This window comes from Coturnix japonica, chromosome 13 (assembly GCF_054131305.1).
Source record: "Coturnix japonica strain WE chromosome 13, WE-NBRP24, whole genome shotgun sequence".
NCBI lineage: Eukaryota > Metazoa > Chordata > Aves > Galliformes > Phasianidae > Coturnix > Coturnix japonica.
Genome location: NC_140675.1, coordinates 3,886,165 through 3,897,121, shown reverse-complemented (window position 1 = coordinate 3,897,121; position 10,957 = coordinate 3,886,165). Strand labels below are relative to the sequence as shown.

Here is a 10,957-nt window from a genome sequence, read left to right as displayed (position 1 = left end):
GCACTGCTGCTTTGGACTTCTCTCATCTTGCTTTAATCACACAGGAATTAGGCACAGGAATAGAAACCCCTGCTCTGTGCTTTACCTTCATGGGTGAAAGAGAGAGGTGTGCACCTCCAGAAAGCCAGCAGTGGCACAACGTGGGTCACCATGGAGTCACCATGGGAGTGTTCAAGAAACGTTTGGACGTTGTGTTGAGGAATATGATTTAGCTGGGAAGTATTGGTAATGGTTGGACTAGATGATCTTCTAGGTCTTTTCCAACCTTGATAATTCTGTGATTACGTGACCACCAGAGAGGGAGGGAACCTCTTTTGGTCACCTTCCTCCACTGAGCACAGAGCAAGCTTGGGTCTGAACCTTGATCTTAGACACAGGTGTTGAACGTTTCTCTTGCACTAAATGATACTGAAGGTGCGCTTACAGATGCACAGGCCTCTGTGTTAAAGCAGCTTATAGGACCAGTTCTTCTTCCTGACAGTATTGCTCCTGTGAATAAGAACACAAGCACATCCTCTGTGGGAGTCTGACTGGAGGGAAAGCTCCTGTGCCTTCATGTGAGTTCACCATTCTGGGTGCTCCTGACTGACATGTTGAGAATCCAGCTGCAGTGCCAACAAGCACATCTGGCCACAGTGTGCGCCACGTTTCTCAGTGTACCAGGCTCTGATTCAGCTTTCACATTTGTGGGATGTCAGACATGATGATGCTGGTCTGTTAGAAGGAATACTGGAAAATGCTATACAGTAGGTGGGGTGACAGGGAGGCTTTCTAGTCCTGCTGTTTCTGTCGCTTGCTGCTGAATAGCTGATGTGTTTTTGTTGTTTGCATATGGCTCCTTACTAAAAAGCAAATATCAAATACATTCTAAGTGGTCATTCATGAACCTCCCCTGGAACAACTTGTGGCCATTTCCTCTATGCCTATCACTAATTACGTGGGAGAAGAGACCACTGCCCACCTTGCCACAAACTCCCTTCAGGTTGTTGTAGAGAGTGATAGGGTCTCCCACTGTCAATGCTCAGTTGAGTTAGAGAGCTCTCTTAGTTTCTTGTAGAATCAGAATAGTGTGTGTTTATTGTGCTCAACATACATCTTATATACCATTCACTTACAAGCAAGACATTCCTGTTCCTCTAACAGTTCCTCTAATCAGTTAATTGGTCCCAGCTTCTCCCAAACAACACTGATAAAGGATGAAAGGTTTCTTAAGAATAACAGGATTAACAATGCATATCAGTAGAACCTCCTGTCTACCCATGGATGCAAACAGACACTGCTTGCTCTTGTCTCACACTCTGGTCTTCCAGGGTTTCACAGTGATAAGGTCTACCAAAGAATCTATAAGCTCTTTGGTGACTTGCTCACAGTTACATCTATCCCCACATCCCACGAGCCACCCCTTTTTCCAGACAAATCAACCCATTTCCTTAGCTGCTCTTCATAAGGTTTGTGCTCCAGACCCCTCACCAGCTTTGTTGTCCTTCTCTGAACACGCTCCAGAGCCTCAATGTCTTATAGTGAAGAGCCCAAAACTGAACACAGTACTCAAGGTGTGGCCTCACCAGTGCCAAGAACAGGGGAATCATCTTCTCCATAGAATCATAGAATCATAGAATTACCCAGGTTGGAAAAGGCCTTGAAGATCATCAAGTCCAACCACAGCCTAACCAGAACCCTAACTCTAAAAACCCTACATTAAATCATATCCCTAAGTACCACATCAAAACAGCTCTTAAACACAACCAGGGATGGCGATTCAACCACCTCCCTGGGGATCCTATTCTAGTACTTAACTACCCTTTCTGTAAAGAAGTTCTTCCTAATATCCAACCTAAACTTGCCCTGGCACAACTTGAGGCCATTTCCCCTCATCCTGTCACTTGTCACTAGTGAGGAGAGACCTGCCCCACTCTCACTGTAAGAACCTTTCAGGAACTGGAAGAGGGCAATAAGGTCTCCCCTCAGCCTCCTTTTCCCCAGACTAAACAGCCCCAGCTCCCTCAACCTCTCCTCATAGGGCTGATTCTCCAAGCCCTTCACGAGCCTCGTTGCCCTTCTCTGGACCTGCTCCAGTACCTCCATGTCTTTCCTGTGCTGAGGTGCCCTAAACTGAACACAGTACTTGAGGTGAAGCCTCACTGATGCTGAGTACAGGGGCAGGATGACTTCCCTAGTGTCACGGTTTAAACGAAAATCCACCTGCGTCTGTGACAGGGGGCTGTGGGCCCCTCAGGGGCCCTAGGCCGAAAGGAAAAAAGTTAATTAGGAAAAGAAAACAGCAGCAACGATCTAAGGAGGCACACTTATTTACTAAATACTATATCGAAATAAAGGATAACACAATATAATACAATATAATTGAAAACTGAGCTAACGAATCAAGCAAAATAGGAGAGAGAATGAGTCCCGAAACCGAGAGGCCTACTGTAAATCTAGGTGAAACGGCGAAGGCTCCCACACACTCCCCTGAACGCCAGAACTCGAAAGATGTCAGTCTAGCCTGCGACAGAGATAATATAGTGTCCAGGTCCCGTGACCCATCTCTGACCGTGTTGCTCTCTGGGAGATGTAGTCTTCTTCTGTAAGTTGCAGATTCAGTAAAATTATTCATGCTTTATATGATGTTATGATGTGGAATACTGATAGCAAAATTACAAAATTATTAAACCATGACACCTATTTCTGCTCACCACACCATTCCTGATACAAGCCAGGATGCCATTGGCCCTCTTGGCCACCTGGCCACACTGCTGGCTCATATTCAGCCGACTGTCCATCAGCACACAAAGGTCCCTTTCCATCTGGGAGATTTCCAGCCACACCTCCCCAAGCCTGTAGGGTTGCCTGGGGTTGTTGTATAGCCCAGCTAACTACACAATTTCTGATACAAGCCAGAATGCCATTGGTCTTTGTGGCCACACCGCTGGCTCACATTCAGCTGAGTATCAACTAACACCCCCAGTCCTTTTCTTCCATGCAGTCTTCTACCCATTCTGCCCCAGGCCTGCAGCGCTGCCTGGAGCTGTTGTCGCCAAAGTGCAGGACTCATCATTTGGTCTTATTGAACTTCATCCCATTGGCTTCAGCCCAGTAATCCAGATCCCTGTGCAGGATGTTCCTACCCCCAGGCAGACCAAACTGCTCCAACTGGGAGCAGTTTGCTGCCATCTGCAAACTCACTGAGGGTGCACTCAATTCCCTCATCCAGGTCATCAAAAAAGAGATTAAACATGACAGGCTCCAATACCAACCCCTGAGGAACACTGATGAAAACATCAAAGAGAAGTGGCCCCAGCACTGAAACCTGGGGAATACCAGTCCTGAATGGCCTCCACCTGGGATAACTCCTTTCACCACAGGTCTTTGGTCACAGTTACCCACCCAGTTTTTCACCAGAGAAGCACACACACATCCAAGCCATAGGCAAACAGTTTCTTCAGAAGAACACTGTGGGGAACAGTGTCTTCATTAAAGTTTAGAGGCCAACAGCAACAGCTTTCCCCTCATCCACCAAGCTGGTCACCTTGTCATGATCATAGATCAGCTTAGTAAAGCAGTACTCGCCTTACATAACCTCATGTTGACTGGTCCCAGTCACTTGGTTGTCCCCTATGTGTTGCCCTACTACAATCAGGATGATCTGCTCTATAACCTTCTTGGCAACGAGGTCAGGCTGACAGGCCTATACTGTATCCTCCACCTGACCCTAATTGTTGATGGACATCACAGAATCACAGAATCACAGAATTATCAAGGTTGGGAAAGACCTACAAGATCATCTAGTCCAACCATTACCGATACTTCCCAGCTAAATCATATTCCTCAACACAACATCCAAATGTTTCTTGGACACTCCCATGGTCGGTGACTCAACCACCTCCCTGGGCAGTGCATTCCAATGCCTGACTACCCTTTCCGAGAAGTAATACTTCCTAATGTCCAGCCTGAATCTCCCCTGGCGCAGCTTAAAACCATTCCCTCTAGTTCTTTTCCAAGAACTCATTCAGCCATGGGGTTATCACAGGATATCAGTCTGTGACAGGGGGGCACAGTCTCAGCCCACCACCTCCTCGAGCCAAGTCCTCAGGAGATGCTGCCCCTCCAAGAACCCAAACTGCCCCAAAGGGAGGTAATATGGAACCAGAACACGAACTCTTTGACGGGCACTGCTCTGCATGATGTTGTGATGTGGAATACTGACAACAGAAAGCACAAAACCACAACACATACATATATGCAAATGTCCTTCTGGGCATGCTCAGTTGCATCTAAGGTGGTCGTATGTTCATTTACTTAATCCCCATTTTTCCACCCTCAGCCTCATCACAGAGGATTTTGGCTGATCCTTGGCTGTTTTTCCCCAGTTTGGTGGATTTCCATTGGTTGGGATGCAACAACAAGCAACTTTCCACCTTGGTGCACTGTAATCCAAAACAATATATAAGAAATCTGAGGAAGAAGCCCTTGTACCTGGTGGGTACAAAGATAAAAGCAGCCTATTTATGACTCTGGTGTGTCTTGTGAAGCAGAACTGGCGAGTAAAACAAGGCTTTTCTCACATCAAGATATGTTGAACATTTCAGAACTAGCACTCACTGATTCCTTTCACAAAGGACATCATCCCATAGGCATCTCAGATGCGTGTGTGGGGTCAGCTTCAGGCTAAGCACAAGAAGGACATGAACCAAAACATGCAGGTCATATTACCATACAAAGAGAGGCCAGCAGGAGCCACTGGATATACTGTAGTGTCTGTGAGCAAAAGCCATCCTGCCTCACCTGCTGTGCTGCCCATGTGGGCAAACACTAAAGCACCCTTCACAATGCTGCCAAAAGTCTTTGGCACCATGTTCCATGGAAATTTCAAATTAAACAATGTGGGTTCCTGCTCCAAACACAAATAGACATTCTTAAATGCTTACAAGCAATTCAATGCTATCGCTGTCACTCTCACTGTTGCTATGTCTATCATTATCACTATCACTATCACAGTATTCCTACGGTGCCATCCGTATAATGCCATTGTTCCTGACACAGCATGGCTCCAGTGCTAATGTCCTTCTAGGCACACACATTGCATCTGTGAGGTCATATGTTGTCACAGGTTAACTAGATTTACCTATGCCTGTGACAGGGGGGAGCCATCCCATAGGCCCCCAGGCCTGGAAAGGAAGGGAAAAGGGGAATGGGAAATAAAGAACAGCAGCAGCAATCTAAGGAGGAAAACCTACTTTACTAAATATGATATCAGAATACAAGATAACACAATATAATATGGAACGCTTCCCACTCTCCAAGAAGTCCGAGAGAGAGAGCACTCCAGCCTGGGAGCGAGATTATATAGTGTCCTGGTCCCATGACTTATCCCTGACCATGATGTTCTCTGGGATATGTAGTCTTCTTCTGTGAACTGCATATTCAGTAAAATTATCCATGCTTTACATGATGTTATGATGTGGAATTCTGATAGGAAAATTACAAAATTACAAAACCATGACATATGTTCCTTCACTTAATCTCTATTTTTCCATCCTCAGCCTCATCACAGAAGTTTTTGGCTGACTCTGGGCTGTTTTTCCCCAATTTGGTGGATTTCCATTGGTTGGGATGCAACAATGAGCAACTTTCCACCTTGGTGCACTCTAATCCAAAACAATATATGAGAAATCTGAGGAAGAAGTCCTTGCATCTGATGGTTACAAAGATAAAAGCAGCCTATTATGACTCCAGTGTGTCTTGTGAAGCAGAATTGGTGAGAAAAACAAGGCTGTTCTCACATCAAACTATACTGAAATGGAAGTTTCAGAACTAGCACTCATTGACTTCTTTTGCTAAACAAAGATGTTGGTCCTTAAATTCATATACTGACCCCTATTTGCTTAGCTAACTAGTCTGTATCAGTATGAAGACAGATCCATAAGTAGGAAAGGAAAAATCAACACACACACACACACACAAAAAGAACAGAACAAACAAAAATAACCTATCACCAAAAGAAAACACACCCCAAAAATACCCCAAATAAGGCAAGATAAATATATGCATTCATAAGCATGACTTGGGCTAATGAAAATATTGGGTATCTTTTCTCATAGCAGGTATGAAGAACTTCTCAGTGACTCATTTGGAGCACTAATTGCTTCAGTCCCTACAGACAAAAGTATTTTCAGAGCTGTTTGGAGCAGATATATTTGCTGGCTCTAGTTGTGCCCTCAGGCATTCACAGGTGGGACAGAGAACTGCAGCAGCAGGTGTGTTCATACTATGGCAGCAATTAGGTTGGCATGGGGTTTTCTTTTTCATTGGAGATGTCCCGTAGCTGGTGCTTGTTGCAGCTGCATGCTGTGTCAGGAACAATGGCTTCATACTGATGGCACCGTAGGAGTATTGTGATAGTGACAGTGATAGTGATAGTGATAGTGATAGTGATAGTGATAGTGATAGTGATAGTGATAGTGATAGTGATAGTGATAGTGATAGTGATAGTGATAGTGATAATGAAAGACATAGCAACAGTGAGAGTGACGGCGATAGCATTGAATTGCTTGTAAGCATTTAAGAATGTCTATTTGTGTTTGGAGCAGGAACCCACATTGTTTAATTTGAAATTTCCATGGAACATGGTGCCAAAGACTTTTGGCAGCATTGTGAAGGGTGCTTTAGTGTTTGCCCACATGGGCAGCACAGCAGGTGAGGCAGGATGGCTTTTGCTCACAGACACTACAGTATATCCAGTGGCTCCTGCTGGCCTCTCTTTGTATGGTAATATGACCTGCATGTTTTGGTTCATGTCCTTCTTGTGCTTAGCCTGAAGCTGACCCCACACACGCATCTGAGATGCCTATGGGATGATGTCCTTTGTGAAAGGAATCAGTGAGTGCTAGTTCTGAAATGTTCAACATATCTTGATGTGAGAACAGCCTTGTTTTACTCGCCAGTTCTTTTGTTTTGGTGATAGGCTATTTTTGTTTGTTCTGTCCTTTTTGTGTGTGTGTGTGCGTTGTTTTTTTTCCTTTCCCACATGAATCCACATATGGATCTGTCTTCATACTGATACAGACTGTTTAGCTTAGCAAATAGGGGTCAGTATATGAATTTAAGGACCAACATCTTTGTTTAGCAAAAGAAGTCAATGAGTGCTAGTTATGAAATTTCCATTTCAGTATAGCTTGATGTGAGAACAGCCTTGTTTTTCTCGCCAGTTCTGCTTCATAAGACACACTGGAGTCATAATAGGCTGCTTTTATCTTTGTACCCACCAGGTACAAGGGCTTTTTCCTCAGATTTCTCATATATTGTCTTGGATTACAGTGCACCAAGGTGGAAAGTTGCTCATTGTTGCATCCCAACCAATGGAAATCCACCAAACTGGGGAAAAACAGCCCAGGGTCAGCCAAAAACTTCTGTGATGAGGCTGAGGACGGAAAAACAGGGATTAAGTGAAGGAACATACGACCTCACAGATGCAACTGAGCATGCCCAGAAGGACATTAGCATATATGAATAATTTCTTGGAAAAGAATGAATATGTATACCCATGTACTGATTATGCATGTCTGAACAGTTCAGATGTAGAACCTGAACTTTGAGAGAGCATGCTTGCTTGTCAAGTGTCCGGAGAATAAAGGAATACCACTCTGTGACACCAAAATGGAGTTAAAGAGTTTTATTCCCAGATTTTGGATGATGGAACATCAACCTCTTTTTTAATTATTATTATTTATTGCATCTAGGGGCATCTCTGATTGTGATCAGCTTTTGTAAGAGAGCAGATCCCTGTCTCATTTCAGTGCTGTACAGGATTGGTTTTCATCAGTCAGATGCCTCTAGCCCTGTCTTGGTGCAACTTTGTGCATTTCTCTGAGGTGTGCTCCAGTTTTTAAGATGGGAAAGAGGAGGAGGGGAAGTCAGGAAGGGTGTGGTGGAGGAATGAGTGCCCAGAGTGAGGGAGAAGTCCAGGCGCATTGACAGGCGTTCATCCTGAAATGAGGACTGAACAGGTCTGTGGTCAGGAAACAGCTCTGCCTTCCAGTCCCAGTTGTAGAAGGGCTGTAGGGTCTGGAGTTCACAGAAACTAGATGTGAGAAAATCTTGGCAATGTTGTTAGATGGGGTTAATATCCCTGCTAAATCCACAGCTATCAGTATAAGAAAGAAAGAAAAATCTGCTTTTGGGCATGCAAGCATCATTCCGGATGATGAAATAGAGGCCAGTTCTGTACTCAAGGGCTGTCATGTGAAGAGGAAAGTTGGCACCAAATGTCTGGCATGGTAGTTTTAGAGTGGATAGCAGATATACAAGTGTTAAAGGTGGACAATCCTGGACTGTTTATCCCTTGCTGTGATACAGAAGAAAGATGAATATCAATAGGGCTCAGCTTTTCCCCAGGTGACAGCAATGCCATGAGCACATCCCAAACACATTTTGCTGTACGCTGACAGACTAATCCAGATCAGAGAAGAAATGGTACTGTAAGCCACGAAGTGAGGTCTTTGGACTGGAGCTGTTGTGAGCTGCATATGGTTTATATTTGATCCTCATGATACTTGGGCTGCTGTGGTGCAATCAATATGCCAGCCTTGGTACTGGCTGATGCCATGTAGACATATCCATGGGCTTACAGGTTTTCAACATGAAGTTACCTTAATTTTGTATGCACAGTCAAACACTGCATGTTTCTACAAGGTAAAATGATAAATGGTAGTTCAGAGCAGGCAGTACACTAAGATTTCTCACAAGGACTCTGCTTTCAGCAGAGCTGAGCTGTGTAGTTCAGTGCAGCTGTTGGCTAAACGTACCTAAAGTTCTTTAGGCTTTTCCACCTTGGAGCACTATAGGATACTTCAGACTGAGACTGGGATTCTTGTCACCTCTCTTCCTCTGAGCTGATCTCTGTGACAACTTTACAGGACGTTTGCCTGGTTGCTTTCAATGTGAACCCCCTGAAACTTCTCAAGAGGTGATGAGTTTTCTGGCAAGTGTGATCCTATCCCAGCTGCTGGAACGCTGTCCTGAGAGAAAGAATTCTCTGAAATGCATTTCCTTTTCCATCCCCACATGATAAAAAGAAGATAGGAAGAAAGAGGACAGGAAAACAACTTTTTATTTATTTATTTATTTATTTATTTATTTATTAACCCCATCTACGTATTTTCTAGTGCAAGAGGTCTCTGTTAATTTACTTTCCCATCAAAGAGTAAGACTCAAGATAAGGAGTATCCTGCTTTGCTCACTGGTGTGTCTGCTTGCTTCCAGCTGTGTACAGTGTGCCTGACAGGGATGCTGGAGGGGAATCTCACTGAGGTGGCAGAGTTTGTTCTGCTGGGCTTCACTGACAACCCTCTGGTACGAGCCCTCCTCTTCACTCTGCTGCTCCTCATTTACACTGCCAGCCTGGTGGGGAATCTCACCATCATCATGTTAACCCGAGTTGACTCTCACCTGCAGACCCCCATGTACTTTTTCCTCTGTAACCTGTCCTTCATTGACATCACCTACTCCTCCGCGATCGCTCCCAAGACGCTGGCCAATCTGTTAGCAAAGAAGAAGGTCATTTCATTTCTGGGCTGTGCTGTGCAATTTTTTCTTCACTCTTTTTCCATCAATGCTGAAGTTGTGCTCTTAGCCGTCATGGCGTACGATCGGTTTGTGTCTGTTTGCAACCCACTGCGCTATGCGGTCCTTATGTCCAGACAGGAGTGTGCTCAGTTGGTCTCTGTCTCATACCTGTGTGGATGCATCAGTTCAGTTGCCCACACAGCTTCCCTGTTCAGCCTGTCCTTCTGCAGATCCCGTGTCATCGATCACTTTTTCTGTGACATCCCCCCTCTGCAGCAGCTCTCCTGCTCTGACACGCGCTTTGCACAAGGGTTACACGTGGCCTTTGCTGCATTGGCAGGCTCAGGCACTGTGAGCATCATCCTCATCTCTTACCTGTGCATCATCTTTGCTGTCCTGCAGATTCGTGGTGCCCGAGACAGGTGGAAAGCCTTTTCCACCTGTGCCTCCCACCTGTCTGCTGTCACCCTGTTTTACGGGACTCTCTTCTTCATCTACCTAAGACCCGTGCCCAGCAGCTCTGCTGATCAGTGCAAAGTGGCAGCTGTGTTTTACTCACTGGTAATCCCTGCGGTGAACCCCCTGATTTACAGCCTGAGGAACACAGAGGTGAAGGATGCGCTGAGGAGGTTGATACAGAAAGCATTTGTCCATAAGTAAAATCCTCTCATGGAACAAATCTGAAGGTGTGTAAGATTAGGAGGTGACTACACAAAGTATAACTTGCATCTAATCAAAAACATCAGGGATCCTCAATGAGACAGCATGCTGCTCTTTCATTTCCCATGTCTTAGAGCTCCTTGGAAGTAAGTCAGCAGAGAGAAAATCCAGCCACAGTATTTTCACCCATCAGTTGTCTTCACTGTCAGAAAACATCAGTCGGGGTCCTGAGAGACAGATCCCAGTTTCCTCCCACAGACTTGCTGTGGTCTTCACAACTCCCGCAGGCTGCTGAACACCCAGCTATGCTCCTGAGGAACACAGCAGGAGAAATAAGGACTTAGGGTGAAAAACCTTCCTGATGTCTTATTGCAAGCCAGATGTTGTGATAGCCAGTGTTACTAAGCATCTTTGAGGTGAAGGGCTGGAAAGAAGCAGCTTTCTGAAGACACCCAAAGCAGAGAAAGAAATGTCAGGTAAATAGAGACGATCTTCTTGTACTGAGAAGAAATTGTGTATAGGATATGGCAGGATTGTACAGAAAATCATCAGGCAGCTGTAGCAGTAAGGCAAAAGTCCACTCTCAACACAAGAGTATGATCCCCATCACTGTAATCTGCTTTGTGAGGAATATTCCAAAAACTGATAATGTAAGAATGACGATATACTAAGGTGTACCAAACAATTGCATCACTAGCTCAAATGAAGCAGCACCTTACCTTTGTAGAAGTTTGTT

The 10,957-nt window shown here is 44.9% G+C and overlaps 1 protein-coding gene across 1 annotated transcript; it reads left to right on the top strand.

Moving 5' to 3' along the window:
• Positions 1-9,151: 9,151 nt before the first annotated feature.
• LOC146758617 (olfactory receptor 5AP2-like) lies at positions 9,152-10,221 on the top strand. Its single transcript, XM_085514587.1, has one exon. It carries the CDS (start codon positions 9,283-9,285, stop codon positions 10,219-10,221), a length of 939 nt encoding a protein of 312 aa, XP_085370713.1. The 5' UTR covers positions 9,152-9,282.
• Positions 10,222-10,957: the final 736 nt, after the last annotated feature.